Raw genomic sequence first — 22,621 nt, forward strand, 5'->3', positions numbered from 1 at the left:
TGGGCTCAGCCTCTTTTAGCTCTTCCTTCTTTCTTTTCGTCTTCTGCTTCACCTGCTGACGAGGAGAGGTTCTCCTCAGCAGACCTGACCTTGTAGAAAGACCCACTAATGAAGATTGGGCAGTCCAGAATGACTCACGTCTGACTGTGGACTGTCGGCCAAAACACCAGGTGTCATTCTGTGAAGTTCTAATGCACTTGTTTAATGAATAGGGGAAATATGGAGAGTAAATTGGCAAAGGAGCAAAGCTGACGGTGGTATTTCTCCTCACCGGCTTTAAATGAATAGTATTTGTTTCACAGGGTTAGTTATTAAGTGATGTGTCATCTCTGTGCAGTGTGAGCATGATTTACTGAAGTTTTCCTCCATGCAAAGCTTAACATTTGTCTGTAGTCAGCAAGTGCGTAAACACAGAGAGCGATGGATTTATTCTCATGTGCTGTTTGTTTCTGCTTGACGCGCAGGAGTCAGTTAATTGTGTGGCGCCTGTCTTTAAAAAAATAAACAGTGTGAGGAGGGAGACAGGAGCAGATGTGGAAGGTTAATGAGTAGAGGGAAATCTTTCTGTGGAATAGAGAGGAGCAGATGGAGAAGAAGTGTAAAATCCAACGAGCCGAGTATAAGAAATTAATTCTGCTCAGACGATGGCAGGTTAACGGTTCAAGCTTAAACGGGAAAAGACAAAACATTCACCATGAGCGTCTGTCCTCCTGTCGTCCCTTCGCTAAATGCACCGGGCGGCACGGAGCCGTCCAAACAATCACTTCCATCCATTCTATAAATAACCTTTCTTGTAAAGGACTCGCTGGCACAACATTTTCTGATTGCAGTGATACGTAAACCTCCTCTCTCTCCCTCTCTCCCTCCCTCTCTCCCTCCCTCCCTCTCTCTGTCTCCCTCTCTCCCTCTTCCCCCCTCTCTCTGTCTCTGGGCTGGTGTCCATGGCAGCCGTGGCCGGTCACTCCTTGGTCACTGAGTCCTTATTAAGGATGCACTTTAATTGGTGCATCTTTAATAAGGAAGTCGGAAGAGCGATAACGACCATTCTGCAATCGCAGCAGTTTGTCTCGTCTAAATTCTGAGTGAGAAAAGAAATGTTGTGCGTCCTCAGTCTTCTGCAGCATAATTAATAATGTGACGTGTGGCCTTTTTTTTGTATTGAAAATGTCTTTATAAAAGGAACTTCCTCATACGTCCCTGCAATGTCACCAGCTTTTTTATAGTTTATTCCTGCCTGTCTAATTTAACACACACATGAAAGTGAAGATAGTCTTGGATGATAAAAACTGCATCAATCCAATCACAGAGAGGTTTAATACATCAGTGTTGCGTAAAATACATCAATCTCCAACAAAAACGTTTTTCAAATGTTACGCTCACGTCTTTGTTTAAGACTGAGGCAAACAATATGTAACTTGAAGTGTCCGATAAATCTCTTTATCAGACTTTGATTCTTTATCCAATTTCAAATGTTTCCCTCTCTAGTAAATCAAATTAACAGAATCTGTTCTGGTCCTCAGGTTCGGGGTGTTCGAGTTCCTCAGTAACCATGCGAAGGATGAGTCCGGTCGCCTGGATAGCACCAAAGGCCTGCTGTGTGGGCTCGGAGCCGGGGTGCTGGAGGCCATCCTGGTCGTCTGTCCCATGGAAACTGTCAAGGTATATTACTAACTGATCTGTGGTCAGATTTCTGCCCCTCCAGCTTAAATGCACATGAAACAGCAGCACACTGTGATTTGTGTGTCTTGTAATTTCCATCTGATCAGGTTTCATGCATCAAAGAAATAAACACAACAATGATATTGTACAACATCTGACAGCTGTTCCTTTCTGAGCCAGGACATTACAGTTATAGTAATCATCTACATAGAATAAGTCAGAAGACACATACAAATACTCCCCAAAGAGATAAACTGGATAAAGTATATATGTTTGGCCCTGAAAGCAAATACTCAACCAGAGTAGATATGAATGAAACTTCTCAGTCATAACACCGTCTTTCTGAAAATATTAATGAAATAATCTTTAGTAGACCTTGTATATCCCCTGACCTCTGTCTCCGTGAAGAAAGCCAGACATCTTATTTGTGTTGTTTTCACCAGCTTGTGTGTCTCTCGTCTCTGTAGCAGCATCACTGTCTGATGATCATCCTGTTCCCTTAATTTCTTATCTCCCAAGGTTAAATTCATTCACGACCAGACTTCAGCCAACCCCAAATACAGAGGATTCTTCCACGGAGTCCGAGAGATCGTCAGAGTGCAGGGTAAAGACTGCATGTAGTTCATCTGACACCTGCTGGTCAGACAAGGGTGGTGTCGCCAAAACCACACTGTTCAGTCCATGGTGTTGTTGACTTTGATTGAAAAAAGCCTGGTGACTTCATCCTTGTTTATTTGCCTGGACAGGAATAAGAGGAACGTATCAGGGTCTCACTGCCACGGTCCTCAAGCAAGGCTCCAACCAGGCCATTCGTTTCTATGTGATGACCTCCCTCAAAAACTGGTACAAAGGTCAGTGTCTTTTCAGGAGGGACAGACTGATAAAGATTTCTGGGTGTGAAGAGTAAACAATTTCCAATACTGCTAAAGATGACAAAGAAATTGAACTGAGGCTTTATATTTTCCAATTTAACCCTCAACCTTATCATAAATACCCATAAATAAAAAGAAAACAAATAAACAACCAAATTTATAGAACTTGAATTAAGAAAATAAGCAGCTTTCTTTTCACGTAAAATATAAAAACTAAATGTGTATTTTCTACATTTTTGGCTCTGTTTTCATATCGGCTGCATTAACACTGATACCGACACGTCTGTGAAAGTTTCAAATCAGACAAAGTCACCGCCCGACCAATGTATCAGATGGAATCTAATATTAAGACGTGTACCTATTTGTTTGTTATCACAAAAAGGTACTTGAGAAAATGTTGTTTTAGTACATTTTTAGAAATAATCCATATAATATGGACTATATAAGGATGCAGTGTAATATGAGGATTAGTATATAAGGATTGTATAGAAATGGAACATAGTAGTCCAAAGTGTAAGCAAAGATCAGGGTTTTACCAGCCACCACCCTATTTAAAACCATAGGACTGATTTAGAACCGAAGCGTTGAGCGACCACCTGACTCTCCTGTCCCTTCTCCAGGTGATAACCCCAACAAAACCATCAACCCCCTGTTGACTGGAGCCTTTGGAGCCACAGCAGGAGCAGCCAGTGTGTTTGGGAACACGCCGCTAGATGTCATCAAGACTCGGATGCAGGTACATAAAGTTAACGTTTCTTCCTCGTGCATTCTGCTGGTGTCCTCGTTTGAACTCAAAGTCGACATTTGACAGCGACTCTCGCTTTTTCTCTCTGAAGGGTCTTGAAGCACATAAATATAAAAGCACGTGGGACTGCGCCGTGAAGATCCTGAGACACGAGGGCTTGGCAGCGTGAGTACGCCTCCACTTTGTTTAGTCTGGAGTCACAGCAGGTTTCTCCCTTTAATCCTTTAAACACAACAGGCCTCTGTTGCTTTCTCAGCTTACAAGTTCTGCTCTGAACGCTGCGTGTGAAGCACCCAGTGGCCTTAATTCATCCTTTGTTTCAAACATCTGTCCTGACTTTACAATAAAAACACACTTAATGTCAATTAGATCCCTCGGAAACCTCATGGTCCATCCAAGGTGGTCAGTCACAACTTTTCTATTGGCTTTTTTAGACATTTTTGTAGAGGCAGTCATATGTGCTTATGCTACTTCTTTGATAGATTCTAAGAAAAAAGACCATAATCTCAAAATCTCAAGTTTATTTTCGATGTATAATATTTTTTGGGGGAAATACTCTGGTTTAGTTAAAAGTCTCACCTTTCTGTAAAATATAGTCTTTATCTTCTGTCAATGAATAAAGACTGATATCATATATTCACCACTCCCTGTCTGTCTGCAGTTTTTATAAAGGGACGGTTCCTCGTCTGGGCCGCGTGTGTCTGGACGTGGCCATCGTTTTCATCATCTATGAGGAGGTGGTGAAGGCCCTGAACACGGTCTGGAAGACGGACTGAGCTGCTGGAGGTGCAGAAAGGCCTCCCGGGCACGAGACACCGATCCAAGTTCAGCAGACGTCTCCTCTATCATACACCCAGCTGCCGAGGGGCTGAGACGGGGGGGCTTGGATCAGTGTCTTGTGCTGACCTGGAGGCTGAGGAGTCACAGGAGGCTGCAGAGAAGAAAGAAGATGAGACAGAGGCTCAGTGTCGCTCACATCTGGACAGCTGCAGATCAAACCAAGGGTCAACTTTACAAAGTGGGATTATAAAATCTGTCAAATAACTTTGAAAAAGGTGCTTCACATCATTCCTTCACGGCTACTTTTAATTAAGAAATTTACAATTGGTTTCCTGATGTTAACTGGGAGTACACAGGTGTCATACTGGATTGTCTTGAGTTATTGTTGCTCTCTGTCTCCTCAAAATGGTTTTATACCCAGAGGAGCCCGACTGCAGCTCATGTAAACTGAGTTAGCTTCCATAACTAAGCCTTTAACAGAACGATTTTACATTTATTATATGCCAATTATTTTTATAAAGCCTGGATTATTATTTAGTTATATACCAGCGTTATAGTTTTCTTATAATATATATTATATATTTGATTCATGTGCCAAATGCCAAACCTGGTAAATTGTGAAGGTGTGTTCAGAGTGAGAACACATCTCAAAGTCTAATGATCTTAACCAGAAAAGAGAAAATATTATAATGATTCATATTGTCAAATTATTTATAAATGTATTTATGGAAAGTTAAAGGATGCAGATGGTTCAGAGACTTTTTGAGAGATTTACTCTTTATCAGGTCTGGGTGTTAAAGTGTTTTTGGGTAATTAGGGAAATATTTTGTTGATGCATTTAACTGAATGCTGAATCATACACTCAGTAACATCGGACGTTAATTATCACATTTAGTTCAAATCCATTGCCAGTTCATCGGGTTGTTTTTTTCACGTCTCACTTTTGTGCCTTTTGCTCTTCTGTTTGTTGGCAAATGCTACTTCAGAGATTTCATCATCTATGGGCGACCTGTTAAACTGTAGACATTTTACATTACTGTAACTCAGTTGAATTTACATACTATTATTATTGTTTTTACAATAAGGCATTTCATTCCTCTTTTTTCCGTCACTATGTGAATACAGTTAAAATATGTGTCTTACAATAATGATTGTATTAAAACACTGATGGATTATATTCCCATGTTGCTGAAATAATCACATTTACTGTATTTTTCTGTTTGGCTAAATAAAAAGTCCTTGGGTTCCAATCAGGCGAAAGATCAAGAGAGAATGTTATTGTTGTTGAAGATAAATGTATTTCATGTATGTGTGTATATGTGTGTTTGGTTCTTTAGAAGGAATCTCGTGCAATAAACATCGTCTTTAGTCTGTGCTTAAAGTAAAGTCCTTTGTTGTGGGATGGGATTTCAAAACGTATTAAAAAGGTATATGAAAAATAAGAAAGCATGAAGCCTGGCTGTTGTTTTTACCCTCCCTCCCTCTCTGCTTCATCTGTTGCTCTGTCCCTCTGCTACAATGGATCATATCGGGGCAAACCATGGAGGGGAGGTAGGGGAGGAATCGGACAGGGAAGTCATTGTTCCAGTTTGGCTCATTTAGAGGGAATCAACTATCATTTCTATCTCTCTCTCTCTTTCTCACTCTCTCTCATAGTCTCTCATTCACTCACACACACATTCTCCCATTAATGAAGATTAAAATGTTCACTTCTATTTCTAAACCTCTCACAGAGGTGTCTGTTAAACTGAACAAACATCTGGAAGACACCAGTACCACGAAGTTCAGCCTCTGGTCTAATGTTCAGTTATTTGAAATTATCTTAGAGACACAAAAATGGTTTCAAAACATCATCAACAACCTGAAGCCAGAGTATCTTGCAGGGATATATAGGCTACATGGCAAAAATGTAATGAAGTTGATATAAATATAAGAATTAAAATAACATTAAAATGGAAAATACCCAAGTAAAGTGTCTAAGAAACTTATTTTGCTCTGCAGGTGGGTGTGTGAAGGTGTCTGACGCTGGAGCATCAGTGAACCACACAGCAGAACTATGGTCCATACTGGAATGACAGCATGAACTGGTGAGACTCGCAGACAAATACATGACGAGATCCATCTTAAACACTAGGGGGAGCTGTTGCCAGAGACTCAAACACATCTGTGATCCTCTCCCTCCTTCATCCTCCGGCACACTCACTTCAGTGATGAGAGACGCCTCCTCTCTCCCTTCATACCTGTACAATAGGTCTTTATGAGGAGGGTCAGAGCCCCCACTATCCTCCCTTCATCCTTACATAATCACCCCTTCCTCCCCCATCTTTCCACTCTGCTGCTGAGGACAAGATTGTTTCAAAAGAGAGATAGAAACAAAAATACCTCTCATCATCTTAAGACTCAGGCATCAAACAGCTCAGGCTGAAACTCATTAAACTTGTTCTGCTTGTGTACGTCAGTGGCTCTGAACCATCGAGACTTAAGGAATCATGACATCCAGATGTGATCAAAAATTGTAAACATATTCTAAAAAGAACCTTGTGAGTCAGTTACAGTCTAATAGGTTGGACGCACACAGAGCACTTCTATATTGTTATAGATTTGCTGATAAATTTAATTTGACCATTTTACAAAAAAATATCACATCTCAAATGGTTTTGATGCTAAAAATTTAAAGTCAACTTACTGTTGTGGTGTTTCCATTTTTTTTTAAAAAGACTTTTGCCTGGTTATTGAACAACTCTCACATTTTGCATACAGGGTTTTCTGGTCATAGATGTGTATTTGTTCTATCAAAATAAAATTCCCAACCTTTTTGAAACTGATCAGTAAAACATGGGATCTTTATTTCTGCCTTTCGGTATAATTGAGACAAAATGATGGTTTCATATGTCAACACTTAAATGAGGGAGAGTGTCTTTGTGGGAGTCCTCCTCTCACATCGAAGCTTATTACATTAATGTGAATGTAAATTAAAAGAAGTTTTCCTTATTTTTAGAATCTCTAAGAGGTTGAAACTTAAAGAAGATCCCTGTTACCCCACTGGGTGTTTGGGGGATGGGGGATTCAGACCCCAACCATCGCATTACCCATTATCTCATATATGTTTTTGCACAATATTTGCTGTATATGAAGCAGTGCATTTAATATGAAACGTTTTCTGAGTAGCTTCTGAAATTCAAACTTTGTCAAAACTGTGTGATTTCCCCACTTATCTGGACATAAAGGGTCTCGTGCCTCTCTCGTGCTGCTGCTCTTCTACAGTAGCCTGTATCCCATCGCTCAGTTTCTCCTCCACAGCCTCCATTCACCCGGAGCCGGTGAAGTGGAAGTAATCTTATTGTTCTCCAGTCTTTCTCTCGACAGGCTGACTTCTGCGGGATCAGTGGAGATGGGTTTGATGCTGCAGCTCAACAGGGACCACTTCACTTCACTACAAGCGGCTGCGGACTGGAACCGTGATCCAGTAAATCTCTCTTTTATTTAATCATATTTATAAAGTGGCCGCGCCGCTGTCCGTGGTGCTGAATGCGTTTTCCTGATAGGGAGCTCGAACTGATCTGAAAGGCTTTAGATGTAACTTTGCATCGCTGCTTGCAGATATTTGAGTGAATACACCTGACATGCACTTGTCTTTTCACTTGTGCGCACAGCAGTTTTTTGGGATTCCTGGAATTAGTTTGTCGTCCCAGCTTTGGTGCAACACTGCGAGTCAATATAAATGTATATATAAGTGTATGTTTTGCACATATTACTGGTCCAACACATTGTTAGGGTACATATTATTTAATTCTGAGCGTTTTTTTGACATATTGCGCAAACAAGCCAGAGAGAGAGAGCGAGAGAAAGAGAGAGAGAGAGAGAGAGAGAGAGAGAGAGGTTGTACTGTAAGTCTTTCCCAATAACCAACAGTAGCTCCAAGGGGCGGTGTCCGACAGAGGAGGAGAGCTGCTGCGCACACAAGCTCCACTTTTACGCATCAGTTGTTCCAACGCAGCGGTCATCTCGTTCCTCTCCTCGTCAATGGGACCATGTTGCACTTGGATTCTATATAGAAACCAACCATCTGTGTCGTGATATAGTATCATCTAGTTTCAAGCACGACCAAAAGTGAAGGATACACCAGCAGCAGAGTGCGTGTGTGCGTGTTGAGCAAGTGGACCCAGAGAAGTTTTCCGTCATGGGAGCGCGTGGATGGAGCTCGGCGCGTCTTGGCTTCGTGGTTTGTGGATATTTGGCGTTTTTCTGCGCGGAGGTTATTCCACGGGCTGAGGCGGGCTGCGGGGAGAGGGAGAGCCCGAACTGCTGCACCGGCCGGAATAACGACTGCTCCGAGTACAGCAAGAGGAAAACTGTGTGCTACTGTGACACCTACTGTCAGAAGACCGGAGACTGCTGCGAGGACTACCAGCGGGTGTGCCAAATATCTGGTGAGTTGCTTGTTCTATGAAATCTGACGTCAAATAACTTCAGTTAACTTTTAATACAGTTAACATATGTACTGTAGAGAATGTGTTTTTTCTGTCCAGAGACACTTGTTGTTCCTTGTTGTCCAGTTAGAGCCAGAGATGGCTGGCAGTGAGGTGACACAGAGACAGTGAGACATACTACACATAGCTGTCTCCAGTGCGCCCATTACGGCTGTTTGTTTTAAGTGGGAAGCCCGAGATGACCATTAGAGGGGAATCCGCTGTCCGCGTGGTGCAGTGTTTCCCAACAGCAGGTTGTGTTTATGTGTTTTCAAGTTTGTAGGCTTGACCCTTGGCCTTCACATCAAAGCTACAAATTGCACAACCCTGAAATGGCTGGAAAGTGGAGTGAGTGACCACAACAAAGAACTCCTTGAGTGAAATTAAAGTTGCTCTCAGACTCCTAAAATGTGAGTGAAGGTAACCTCTTCCCTCATCATCCCCGGCTGCTGCTATATAAGGACAAATGAGGGAGCGGACACCATGGAAACCAGACTGCCAAAGATGGTCAGGATTTGAGCCGAGCTGTGTGTCTGAGATGTAACACACGGGGAAACAGTTGTAACCGAGGCTTCTCTTATACAGTACACTGAAGCATCTCAAGTTCACAAGGAAATGATGTGTGTCTGAGGGACACTCAGGGTGTGACCCTCACCTTAAGTGCACACTAACAAGCACCTGCAGGGACCATGCGACGAGTTAAAGAGCTTTTAAAAGCACACTGTTTACCTGGATATGTGTTGGAGACATGAAAATGCTTAAATCAATCTCTGAGACGTGTGTACAAAATACTGTGATGGAAGTACTAGTACACTTTTTTAAACCTCACTGTTTACGGCAACAACATCTGAACCACCTGTTAATCACCAACTGAACCAACTTGTATACTTCACATTATAACTAGTCTCATGTAGCATACGGCTTTATCATGTCAACGTTTGAATACAATTTCACAACTTCAGACACAACCTTTATTTCTGGTAAATCTCAGTAGAATTTCAGTAAAAAAAAAATCTATATGTTGACGGGAATATAAAGCCCCAACTCAGATTTTGTGTTTTTGTATTTGTAGAGACGAATAATCCATTGAATGAAGCATCATTGAACTTTTCTAATCATCATCAATTTCATCTGGATGCTTTATGTTAGATAGAAGAAAAGTTTGGCTCTAGTGTTGATTAAATGTGACATCTTGACCAGTAAGCCAAATCTAACTAAAATTAAAGGTTTAAAAAAACGTTTCTCTGTATATAACACACTTTGCATTGCTCTCATGTTGCCCTCAGTCAAAAGAAATATGTAGAAACAGCCTTCATCGTCCAGCTGAGTGGACTCCAGGTATCACATTATCCATCCTATGTGTCTGCCAAGTTGAAAACTGAACAGAGTAAGCACAGGAAAGGAGCTCGGGTCAGTGTTGAGTCATCACTGCACCGTGCAACAGCAGCTGGTCCCTCAGAGGTCAGCTCCCGGCTGCCATGTGCACCGGTTCCATCACGTGTCAGATCAGCACCGCGTCGCTCCGATGTGATACAGCTCAGAATAGAAGACCAGAGTCACATGATGGTGTCATGCAGCAGTTACAGGTTGAACAGTGTTTTCCAGACAACTGTGGTATCTGTGAACCAAGAAATATCTTTTAGGAGGTTTATGCGTTCTTGTCTTGGAACGAGACCGTGACCTTTGAACCCTGTGTGGTCCAGTGAGCTGCGAGCACCTTGATCTCCGGAGCATCTGTACAGTGTAAACACCGCCTGCATCTTGTGGCGCAGCTTGAGTCCATCAAAATACCCTGATATTTTCTCACCCACTTTTAAACGGAGACTTTAACTGAGGCTCTGTGACGCATCAAGGACTCTGTCTGTGTGCCGTCCGTCACTGTCTGTAATTAACACGTGTCAGCTGAAGCCGAGCAAAGAGCGTGGAGTGGGTGACATCAGAGGAGAGACAGAGAGAGCAGCAGCAGACTGTTGGTTCCACTTGGACCCAAACTCTCGAAGCTCTTCAGTGAGTGATACCGTTCTCTCCGGAGATGTTGCTCTGATGAAGCATTCGGCAGGAATGTGTTACTGTGAGTAAAGAGTGCGGAGGATGTTCCTGTGAACGGCGGCAGACACGAGTCAGATGTTGTTGCCGTTACGGGCTGTGAGGAGTCGACTTAAAACAAGCAGAGTTTGGGGTGGAATGTTTAGAGGAAAAAATAATCCTCCCTACAACACACTGCAAGTCTGGTAAAGCTCAGTGGGTATTTGGAATCATCAACAACATGGGCAAACGTTACTTTCCAAAAGGGAATAAATTATTTCTGCACTTGACTGAACGTCCCACTCACTGGGCTGATTTTAATCTTAAAATATCTAAGTTGAGGAAACATGCTCAACAGGTTTTTGGATGCATTGGAAACTATAGGAATGAATAATGGAGTTACAGAGCTGTGTTGACTTTCAGGTCAACAGTCAAGTTAAATCTGGTTATCATCTATAACAATGAGTATATTTCACCCCTGTCCGTTGGTTTGTTGGATTGTTAACAAGATTACACAAAAACTCCAGGACGGATTATCACAAAACTTGTTGGAAGGATTCAGTATAGGTCAGGAAAGAATCTAGTAAATTTATCTGCGAATCCAGGATTTTTTATAGTGGCCTTATGATAACACATGTGAACAATTTGGTGCAGATCAAAATAAAGTTGTAAGTGTAAAACTAAACATGTAAATATTTATGCCAGGCTTGGGATGGTTAATTATTTGACAGTGTATTTTTCCAAAATTTGGCTAAATTTTTATTATACATAAATCTGATTCTTAAACTTTCCTTCTGAGCTAAAACGCTTTTAAACTAAACAGTCACAAGCACATTTTGTATGTGTGGACAAATACATTGTTTTTGACAGATATTTATGTTGCATCTTCAACAACAGGTGTGAGACACTTTTTTGGGGGCCTATATTATTCTGGGCTCTTGCTTTCTTTTTCTCATTCTATAGCCACAGGGTCACTGAGGGTAGCCAAATGGCATTCTGGGAAATAAAGGAACTGACTGTCTGAGGCAGAAGTGGAGGAGGAGGCAGGTTAAGAGGATGAACCAAAAGCACCACAAGGCACCTCTTGGGTTTAGAGCGCTGGATCTCACAAATTAATTACACTCGACTACTTTCTTATCACATCATTTCATCGTCTCTGCGTCACACCGAGTCTGTTATACCTCGTTCCTCTTTGCGAACTCCTCTCCTCTCCCCGTGGTCGCTGGAGTCTGGTAATTCTCATTTCGGCAGGATGACATATTGTAGCCTCTGCCTCAGATACACAAGGGGTTTGCCCATCAGTCATCCGTCTCCCCTGCTGGCTCCTCTGCTTCGCTTCCTTTCCTCCAGGGCACAGTATGTTGTCATACCTCCATGTTTGCTTCTGTCCATCCACCTTCACTCCCTCCTTCTCCTCCTCGCTTCCCACATGTTCTTTAACCTTTACCGTTATGAATAGTGGATGTTTTTGCCAAGCTTGACTGCAGCGAGCCAGCTGCTGGAGACAGCTTACCGTCATGTTTCTGCAGGTATGGAGCCAGTGTTCAGGATGGATGCATGAGTTTGTGTACCATGTCTGCGGTTATAATCCTTATAATGAAGTGTGGGGGGGGGCCACGTGATGCAAATGTCACCTTCAGTCCTGTTATTTCAAAAGAAAACCTGACCCAGCTGTGTTTGGAATGAATCCTTTTAATGAGTTGGTTTGGTTGGCTCCTCTTTTCAAGGTGTCTACAGGAAACATTTATGCGCTAACCCGTTATTAGGGCTCAGTCCCGTGTCCTTCACCCCTATTAACAGGCTTATTGTGTTGCCGAACATTATAGGGCTTGTCTGATGGGACCGTGGCCCAGCACTTCCCTTTGGGAGGGAGACTGTGGAGGTTTTGAGGTGCAGTGGTCCTCCAGAACAGCCCGACATCTGGGTCCCATCAGAGAGGAGGTGGGGGGCCGAGGCGGTAGCCCGAGGAGGGGGAGGGATGGTGGAAAGCTGGTCCACAAAAAAAAAAGGAGACAGATGGAGGAGAATGAACAAGGGAGAGAGTGGGACAAAGTGATAAAGGGAAAAATAAAGCAAATTGGGCGGGCAGGACTGATACCTCTTTTGTCGCGGAACCCTAAAATGGAAGCAGGATTCAAGGAGAGGCAGAGGAAAAGCAAAGGAATGCAAATGGGAAGAAACAAGATAGTGCACCATTATCTGACTGTAACAAGTGTGAGAGGAGACTGGCTGACAAGTTGGGAGATAAAAGTGCTGATGCTGGGTACACATTCAGGACCACAGTCTTTCAGAATACGTGGTGTTTGTCTGAAGCTCTGCCAGCTGCCACGGAAATTAGCCACGCTCCCAGAAACTCTGTCCAAGCAAAGTCCCAAGGGTTTGAATGGGATCCCTGCATTTGTAGTAAGCAGCTGGTTGAGAAAAACACCTACGGAGTCTTTAAATTAAGTAAAATAAGTTTATTTTAAACTCAAAACAAATGATGCCTCAAACATTGACTTTACATTTTTCAAGTACTTATTAAAGCTCCGAAGCGTCAAAGTGACAAAGAAATAATAATACAGTTAAACTTACACATAAATAAAAACATTAAACACACAATTCATTCCATCAAGTCACCAAAGTTATTAGATTTGTTTACTCTCACTCAATAAACAAATTGTTATAAAGTTACTTGGAACTTTAATATGTAATTGAAATACTTCAAGTCACCGTTTTAGGCATCATTTGAGTGTTCTGACACTTTAACCTTGTGCTTCACAAGATTAGAGCAGACACGTCGACAGATAAAACTGTCTCCTTCAAGATTAAACGTTTTCAAATACTTTGTAAAAGTATCAGCGCATTGAAAAAAGCAAAAGCTTAACTTGCTGACAACGAGCGCCATTTGTTTCCTGTATGAGGGTCAGAGGTCAGAGGTGGTGGCGTACTTTCCAGTTGAGGACTTTCTCTTCAACAATGGAAACGGGACACTGTGAGCTGTGGGTCAGGCTGTGTCAGGCTGTCAGCAGGGTTATCATGTGCTCGGTGGGACTGTCGCTGCGGTGGTACCAGAAAGAGAGAGAGAGAGAGAGAGAGAGAGAGAGCTGAGGACCACCACAGTCTGGTAATTACCTTGTGACCTCTGGTGGCTTGGGGGGGCCGACAGGCTGAGACTTCCAGACAGAGCCTGAGTCCTGTTTGCATGTATGTCTGTGTCGACCAGTGGGGTAACAGGCTTGTTTCGCTTCTGGTGGCTGGAACTCTACTGGTTTCATTGCACCCTCTTCCTCAGAAGTTGAAGACGCCCTCTACCATGTTTGATTGTGTTTTCTTCCCTCTATGAAAAACAGCAACATAGAAACTGGTCCTGTGAACATCAGAGGATGTAGGAGAAGGAAGGAAAGGCGAGGAGACAAGAGCAAGGATAAGAAGAGGAGGCGGTGGAGGAGGAGGAGGAGGAGAAGGTGGAGGAGGAGGCTGCCTGGGGAGGAAGTTGATACGGTTGTGGGGTTTTGATGCGATCACGCCCTTCAGTGTTCTCTCAAGAAACTCTACACAGAGAAACGTATACGTCTGTTGGTTGTAGGGCGATGACTGAGGATGGAACAAGTCCAAGTGGGTGGGTTTATCTGACAGGACTTGTTTTCGATGTGTGTGTGTGTGCGTGTGTGTGTGTGTGTGTGTGGTGATCTGGGAAAGGCGAGTGTCAGGTGGGCAGCACTAATGTGCAGGAATGCAGAGATTCCACAGTGGCTTTGTGGATCGGCTGTGTCACTGAGACAGCCGCCCCCCCCTCCGAAACCCCAACAGGACCATGGGAATGAACTGAACAGGCGGTACCTTGAAAGCGCCCTCTCGCTCTCTGTTTTTCTCTCTCACACATACACACACACACACACACACACACATACAGTGCACGTACTTATACACTTGCAGCGTTGTACAGTGAGGGTGAGAGAACGTTATAAAGACTTATCGGATTACATTCAGTTGTTGTGTACAGTATTCATCATCGTCTCCTTTTTTCTATGCCCACAAAGAAAACCTGAGCGTCTGAAACTGTGTGCACCTGCCCTCATAAAAATATGAAGTACCACTCTGCTAATTTCCTGAAAAACCATCTTGTGTTCTACATATTTTATGTTTGCATGTGTCTATTTGTGTGTGAGCACCCAAGAGCCTTTCCCCTTCTTTGTTTATCAGTTCATGAAGGCTAGACTTCCTCCCCAAAACAAGGCCGTTAAATGTTTGTCACTATTAAATGTGTGTGTGCGTCGGACCAGGCCTGATTGCAGCTGGAGACTCTTGTCTTTGATCAGAGGAGCCATCGGACTAATACAGCTTCCTCTTAGCCTGATGTAATTGCCATGTAATGCCCAGTGAACAGGGGGAGCCTGATTGCTGCTGCTGCTGCTGCGGCTGCTGCTGCTGTGTTTATGTGTTATGTTGTATTTGTGTGTGCATGTGTGTTTAAGTGTGGGCCAGAGGGAAACACAGGATGCAAAAATAAGAACCTTATTTAAATAGCCCCCCCACTCATCTGACCTGGGTCGCAGACTTCCTGAGTCTGGGGTTTGGACTGGTCTGAGATTAGTCGATGGTAATGAGCCGGTCCCTCTGCACCCACGTACCTGGGTAAACGCTCCGTGCAATGTCATGCGGGCCTGTGTCTGGGTGTGTGTTGCAGCTCACACTCTCAGTCATGCAGTACGACATGGCAGGACCGATTAGGGAATGAATTATCTGCAGCAAGGCAGCACTCATTCCTCAGCATTAAAGACGTGTAATGCTATCACAGCTGGAGCTTGTCAGTGTCAGAAAATATGTCTTTTTCCTGTCTGCACTTTACAGTAAACTCTAAACTAAATTTAACGTTGAATAAACATATTACTGCAATTTCACTCAGTAGAACTCAACCGTCAACCTGCCCAACAGTCCCTTTGGATTCCATCAAGCCGGACCAGATAACACACATTCAAAGATATCAGTTCACTGAATATTCGTGATTTCATCTACATCCATGACTTCTTCCCAAAAATGCCAAATTCGCCTCTCGACAAAAAAAATCCTTGATCCGCCCCAGATCAGGATTGGCACCAAACTTAAATAGGTTCTGTCTTGAACCGTATCACATCCTTCCACCAAGTCTCGTATTCCATCCTTTACTGTTTTCATTTTCCTGTTAATTAACAGACGGACAAACAAACAAACACAGACCAAAACATTCAACCAAACTTTAACCAAAAACAAGTAGAAGAGGGTTTAGATGATTTATTTATTTATTTGACTCCTTATTTCATGTTTCTGCTGCTGTTTATCAAATAAAACCCTCAGATGATCTGTGTATTTTCCTGCTTCCCTAGCAGCCATTGACTGTGTGGTGGGATCATGGGGTCCCTGGTCATCATGCACGTCTCCGTGTGGAGTCGGCAGCACAGAGAGGAGTCGCCAGGTTTCTGTTCCCCCCAGAAACGGAGGCACGCCCTGTCCAGACCTCAAGCAGCGTCGAGGATGCTTCGGGAACAACGCCATATGCAGCACTGCCAAAGGTCAGAACATGACTTTTACTATGTGTCCACAGGCGCTCATGCACACACCGACTCCTGCTCTGAAGGCTGTCACATTTCAGTTTGGTGTTTCAGTATTCTCAGGGGTACGTCTGTCTTTCCCCTCCGGTTTTACTCAAAGCAACACATCTGCGCACATCTGTTCCGAAGCCTTATCTCCAGCTGTACTGTTTCAAACGCTTCCGTTATGCTCTTTATGTTGAAGCACTTTACTGAGGATAAAACACCAGAACACAAATTAACACTTACAAGGAAAGACTTCCGTTGAACACAGAGTTCCACTGCACCTCACATCACTTTAATGAATTAATAAACGATTAAATAATAGGTGATTTTGAGTCATATATGTGTGACTAGATGCTGCTTCCACACAGTGTGCTTATCTGACTCCCACCTCTCCATCCCCACACCTGACTTTCAGAGGTGGCAAAGATCCTGCCTGATTCTTTCAAGAGGAACTTCAAAGACCCGTGGAGACGACCACACATGCTGATGAAGGAGGAGAAGGCCAGGTAAGGCCTCTATGATCCGTCTGCAAACAAACACACGGCTCTGCTCGCCGCTGACCCGGCTCAACTGGATTTCCTCCGTACGCCCGGCTTTCATGTTCAATCAGTGCAGAGAGGAAGTCATTGCAGCTGAACTGTGTCAAGTGTTGAAAGATCCGTCTGCACTGAGACTGTGATTCTGATTCTTGATGATTTTATATGAGAAAACTGTCCGATTTTCAGAAAACTGTTTTTCTTTGACTCCAGCCCTGAGCTCCGAGGCTGCAGGTTGAAGCTTCTCTGTTCGAGCCTCATATCAGTGTTTCCCTGGTTTTCAATGTCACTTTAAATCCCAAAAGGATTAGAGAGGACCATGGCCAAGGTTGCCATAGCGAGCATCACCTTGAAAGTGTTTTGACTATGTAACATGAACACCGTCTCTGAAGATTTGCATCATGCGCTGACCTTTACTGATAAGGCAGCTGTAATCCGAGTGAAGGAAAGGCCGTCCTGTGCAGACGTCGTCTATGACCTGCTCTGATTGCTGATGTTCTCACAGATGGAAAAATCAAAAAGCCAGGAATAAAATCCTGGCAGGTTCTCTGAAGGCCCTCGTTTTTTTTACACTGATTAAATTTGACAACGGAAACCTTTGTTTTGACTGAGCACAAAGCATCAGGGGATTGGACGCACATAACTCATAAATGTTAGAAATTATACGGTTGATACAGAGTTCAGGTTTCACACAGACACCTGGAGCTTTGACCGGTCACTTGTGTTCTCATGTGTTTACACGAGATGAAATTATGATCGTACAGTTGTCATCATTATCTCCGTGAAATTATCCGGAGGAGTAATATTTCACAGAGATTCAGAAGTTATCCTGTAGTTCTTTTTGGAAAGACCTGTTCTCATTCCCGGAAGACATTAAATCTATCAGGGATTAAGGCATGAATTGTCATTATTATGACAGGACAGTATTTTAGTGGTATGCATGAAAATGTACTGCATTTGAAGTTGGTTAGCTTTTACAGCATAAACAAGTAAGAGTCTAATAAAGAGAAGGGGAAAGGGGAAATTCCACTGCACTGGCTGTGTGTGTGTGTGTGTGTGTGTGTGTGTGTGTGTGTGTGTGTGTGTGTGTGTGTGTGTGTGTGTGTGTGAACATGTTCTGCATGTGTATAGAATGTCATTAAACTTGTTATTACAGTATAATTTCCAAAAAGATACCAAATACTTATGCTAATGAAAAACTTCCAACAGAATCCATTAAGCATAAAATATACGTTTAAGGTTTCTTAGATATTTTTACTTGACCTTGTCCACTTTGATCATTCACTACTTTTTATTCACATTCGCTCTAAATTAGATCTGACTAAAGGCACTGCATGATATTAGAAAATATATGTTTCAAAGTTCCTGGTGGGCAAAGTCTCCGGGATTCTTTCTGAGCATGTTTTCTTTGATGATACAGCCAACAGGGTCACAGTGTTATGTCACAGCTGACTGAATCACAGACAAAATAAATAGTGCAGGAGGTTAAAGTGTCTGCCAGAGAACACAGTGATCAGCTAAACAAGACTTTATTATTGTTCCCAGTGCACAGACTGAGCTGTGTTGATGTCAGGGAACAGCAGGCGACTCTGCTGGATCATCTTCAAATGGAGCAGCATCTCTTATCAGCAACTTTTATTTGTCTCTCGTCTGCTTATAATCTTCGTCGAGTGCAGCTTGCTGGGTCGGATCACCGCTTGGCTTTCGTCAGTGAAGCCGAGCTGGGGAACAGGAGGAGGAGGAGGAGGAGGAGGAGGAGGAGGAGGAGGAGGAGGAGGAGGAGGAGGAGGAGGAGGAGGAGGAGGAGGAGGAGGAGGAGGAGGAGGAGGAGGAGAAGGAGGCCTGTGTCTGTCTCACTTTATTTTGACTGTTGATGTTGAGGAGGCAGACGTGAGTGAATGATTAAAGTTCAAATCTCAACCTCAGAGAGAAACCAAGGCCCATAGTGCACTCATCCCACAGATCTGGAAAGGAAGGATGAGCATTTATTCTGGATCTATCCCCAGGATCTCAGCTACACATCGTAGGGTCCTAGTGCTATTTTTATAGTAGCTGAGGATATATGACAGTAGCTGAGGATATATGACATTATTTGTGTCCCTCTTCTCTCTGTGCTTTCAGTTACTGTGTGTACCTGCGGGTGAAACAGACCAGTGCAGCATGTAAACTCAAACTGTGGAGTGCTCAGCTGGTGAGAGAGAGGCTGATCTGCGCTGAGTGTCAGAGCGATGCCATGTCCAAGTCGGACCGCTGCGGAGGTGACGGCCGGGAGAGCACCAGGTAAACCCAACCGTGAGAGAGTGAAGATATGTTCACCCTATGAGTTCACATCAGTTCAGGAGCCCATGAGTTCAAACTAATTATTACATGTTTTAAGTCTGTACTTGTGGTTAAAGATGCAGAATGTTGAATGTCTATGGGATCAAATACAAGGGACACAACTTCCAGAACCTTTGTCAATATGTAACTTACAGCACAAATCTGTGTTTGACCGATCATCAATCTGTGACAAATTTAAACACAGCTGCTAACTTGCTAACTGACCCCATAGATAGACATCCCACGTTGAGGTAAACTAAAGTCAGCATGTGCATAGTCATTCAAAAACTTTTTTCTGACATTGGATAATATGATATGATTATATATTCTAAATGCAAAATATTTATACCTAATAAAACAAAATAAAACAATGTAAAATGTAAAATATTTTTTTCAATATCAGTGCTCTGATACAGTAGAGCCACTGTGTGTGTAATTTTGGGCTGAAAGCAACAACTTTGCACTTTAATTTTTTCCCAACATAAAAATCAACCTGAATAATATGAAACCTGGGATAATCCTTTCAAACTCTCACAGAAAGTGGATTTTTATGCATCAAATGAAGAAACGCTACAATGTAGTGTAATGAAAAAGTCACATGTCTGATGCAATGGTTTTATTCCCAGAACGTTCTGGGCAGCAGCTTCAGTCCCAGGATGTCACGGCTCCTGGGTCCGGGAGTCGTCTTCAGAGGGCTGCCGCTGTCCTCCCTACTCCGTGCTCTTTGTGTGAGCCGAGGTTCGAACCCCGGACATCCGTGTGCAGGGACGACATTCCCCTCGACGCCTCCTGCTCACTGTGGAGCGCCCTGCCAGCCAAGCCACACCCCTCCAATCCAGGTCCCTGGATGGGTAACTCAAGGAGATCAACAGCATCCTGCCACTTTTTTGTCTTTTTCACCTCATACTCTGTACTGTATAAACTATTACTATAAGCACACAGAAATCATTTTGCATTTAACTTCAGATTTCACCGCCACATTATGTACTTTTTCTCCTATAAAGCACAGCAACATCTAAATACCTTTTTACCTCTCAATCTTTGCTATCTACCTCCATCAATGCAAGTGCATTTGTTAATGCATAATGTATAAATATATAAATATATTATTTTGCTTTATACATTTTCTACTTTTGATTGTTTATGTGTAATGTATATGTGTCTATATAGCTACACTTGTTGTATCCAACAGTTTAAACGCCAAACACCCAGTTTAAGCCCAGATTCACAGGGCCCTAAATCACCTGCTCGTTAGAGATGCTGAAAACTGGTTCAAATCTTATCCATCGCTAGAATCCTTAAGCCAATATATGTGTATTTTTACCGTTTTGTCCCTGTGTTCATTTATTTTTTGACAAAAGAGTAATGCCAGCAAGTCAAGGTGAATATCAGGTATTGATTCTCAGGTGCTTAGATTATGTGTCTCTGTCTCCCATCGAGCTTCCTTGTTCACGTCTGCCTCTTCTCACGGCGAGTCACTGATGTTTTTCAGTGTTTATAAAGTGACTCACCGCTGAAATCAGTCCCATCTGTTTAGACCTAATATTGTTGGAGAGGAAAAAAGAGCCATTGAAGAGAATTTCACTCTGGTTCTCTCTGTCCTCGGTGGCCAAGACTGAAAGGAACGGCTTCGTTAATGTTTTTCTCTGTCTCACTGGCTGTTTTTACGAAAATCCTTTTAGATTTGCGAGGGAGTTCAATCCAATTAGAGTATCTTCCAATACAAGTATCCCCATTTTGATAATCAGCAAAGTGTCCTCCAACCTCTTCGCCCTGTTCCTCCTTTTCTTCTCTCCTCTGGCTTCATGTTTTCTCTCAAAGAACCTGTCAAAAGTCACAAATTCCCCCACATCTCTTGTTCCGCTGGTTTCATACGAGGACTCGTGTAGCGCCAGTAAAACTCTCTCCTCCCTGCAACTCTGTGACTTTCTCTCCCATGTCTGTGCCTGTGTTTGTGTGTTTATTTATTATAAAACAAGCGATGATTTTATTAGTGCAGCGCAGCATACTCTGTACACTGTCCATCAGTAAGAAAATAAACAACTATACTGTCACCTTCCCTCCCTCCCTTGTCGTATTTTTCTAACGTGGGTGTTTCACTGCATCGCGGCACTTCCATCCATCAATAAAACAGATTTTCTTTACACAGAACGAGCATTTCTGACTTCTCCCCTCTACAATTACCCCCATGAGCGCAGCACTGCTCCGTTTGATCAATGTTTACATGCAGCGGCTCACAGTTAAAAGGAGAACACACGCAACTTGTGCCCATCCACACATTTCTCTTGCATTCCTGGCATTCTTGCCTCTGGTGTAAATGGGATGACGACAAGCAAAATGTCGGCTAATGTGTATAATCATGCATTTCAGCCACATTCTCCTGCAATTTGGGGTTTGTTCTCGTTATGTAAGTGTCAGATATGATGTGTGGACGGACGAAACAAGTGGCTGAGACGCTGGGCAGCTCAAATCATGTCACAGTACTTCTTTCTCTTGTGTTTAACCAAGAGGGTAAAGAGGATGAGTGAGGTAAAGAGACATTAGGGATACATTGGAGTGTTGAACTTTACACGTGTCATTAAGAATTCATTACAGGACACATTTCTGTCTGAAAATTGAAAATAAACATAGAAAAACACCAAAGACTTGACCACTCAACTGGACTCTGATCATGTCATGGATAACAAGCACATCGGCCTGAGACATTTCAAAGCAAGAGGTCCAGGATCTGACAAATGTGCTTTTATGTTCAGCCTTTGAGAGACTCATACCCGTGGCTTCTTTCTTGTGTTTCCGAGGCACTTGAACTTCACCTCCTCCATTAATCTCTCCAGCGGCCCTCCCTTCTTTCTCTGCCCTCCTCATCCCTCCCTCCTGCCTCTCCGCCAGCTCCCTACCAAACTCCCCTCCGTCAGCACAACTCTTTATTTTCTCTTACTACAACAGTGGCAATAGAGTGCTGTCAGCCTGGCAGTCCATCCCCTCTGAGGCAGGCTTTACCCCCCCCCTGGCTGCCCTGCCTCGGCTGCTAACCCGCTTTCCAAAGGGCAGGAAGGCCCGTCTCTGGCCCAGTGCCTGATGGGCTCCGACAGCAGTGTGTTCTGGGATTACGCCCGCTGAAAGGGGGGGCATTCCAGCACCGACGGCCTTTGTCACAGCACGGCCACTGTTTGCTTTTGACAAGACAGCTGTTCAAAGCCCTCACGGCCCCCATGGCTGGCATGAAGGGAAAGAACCCAGAGGTGACTTCCGTTTATCGGGGGTGTTGGTGGATGTGTGGCAGCACCTCTACCTGAGTTCCATTCTCCGGCACGTTATTCTGCAGCCAAGGTTCCACCATCTTCAATAATCACATTGCGAAGGCTCTACTGAATTCATGGTAACAAGTCACTGCCGTGAAAAAAGAAGGTCCAACCTTGAGAAACACATTTAAGACATTTCTGTCCTACAGCTACAAAAGTAATAACTCCAAATTTGTTATTCATTATAAAAAGGAAATTGAAACATACTTTAATACAGAAATCTCTCATTAAATTTCAGGAACTACAGCAAAAACCGTCTTAGATTCATATTCCTGCATGTTTGATTGTTTTGCTTCTCACTCATTCAGCTAGGTCTTTAAGTACAGATAAAAAATATTGATACAAATACAGTAAATAGT

At 43.2% G+C, this 22,621-nt stretch overlaps 2 protein-coding genes across 2 annotated transcripts in view; both read left to right on the forward strand.

Moving 5' to 3' along the window:
• si:dkey-178e17.1 (tricarboxylate transport protein B, mitochondrial) overlaps window positions 1–4,052 on the forward strand; it is a 16,438-nt gene extending 12,386 nt beyond the window's left edge. Inside the window, exons 4-9 of the mRNA XM_061072142.1 lie at window positions 1,521–1,659; window positions 2,179–2,263; window positions 2,406–2,510; window positions 3,152–3,267; window positions 3,368–3,441; window positions 3,938–4,052. Coding sequence (XP_060928125.1) covers window positions 1,521–1,659; window positions 2,179–2,263; window positions 2,406–2,510; window positions 3,152–3,267; window positions 3,368–3,441; window positions 3,938–4,052 — 634 coding nt within the window. The remainder of the gene's footprint in view (window positions 1–1,520; window positions 1,660–2,178; window positions 2,264–2,405; window positions 2,511–3,151; window positions 3,268–3,367; window positions 3,442–3,937) is intronic.
• Window positions 4,053–8,054: 4,002 nt separating this feature from the next.
• Window positions 8,055–20,007, forward strand: si:dkey-178e17.3 (somatomedin-B and thrombospondin type-1 domain-containing protein). The gene is made up of 5 exons (XM_061072028.1): window positions 8,055–8,486; window positions 15,896–16,081; window positions 16,521–16,611; window positions 18,763–18,921; window positions 19,587–20,007. The coding sequence occupies exons 1-5, from the start codon at window positions 8,237–8,239 to the stop codon at window positions 19,690–19,692; spliced, it is 792 nt and encodes a 263-aa protein (XP_060928011.1). The 5' UTR covers window positions 8,055–8,236; the 3' UTR covers window positions 19,693–20,007.
• The last annotated feature ends 2,614 nt before the right edge of the window (window positions 20,008–22,621 follow it).

The sequence above is a fragment of the Limanda limanda genome, chromosome 5 (assembly GCF_963576545.1).
Source record: "Limanda limanda chromosome 5, fLimLim1.1, whole genome shotgun sequence".
Classification (NCBI taxonomy): Eukaryota; Metazoa; Chordata; class Actinopteri; order Pleuronectiformes; family Pleuronectidae; genus Limanda; species Limanda limanda.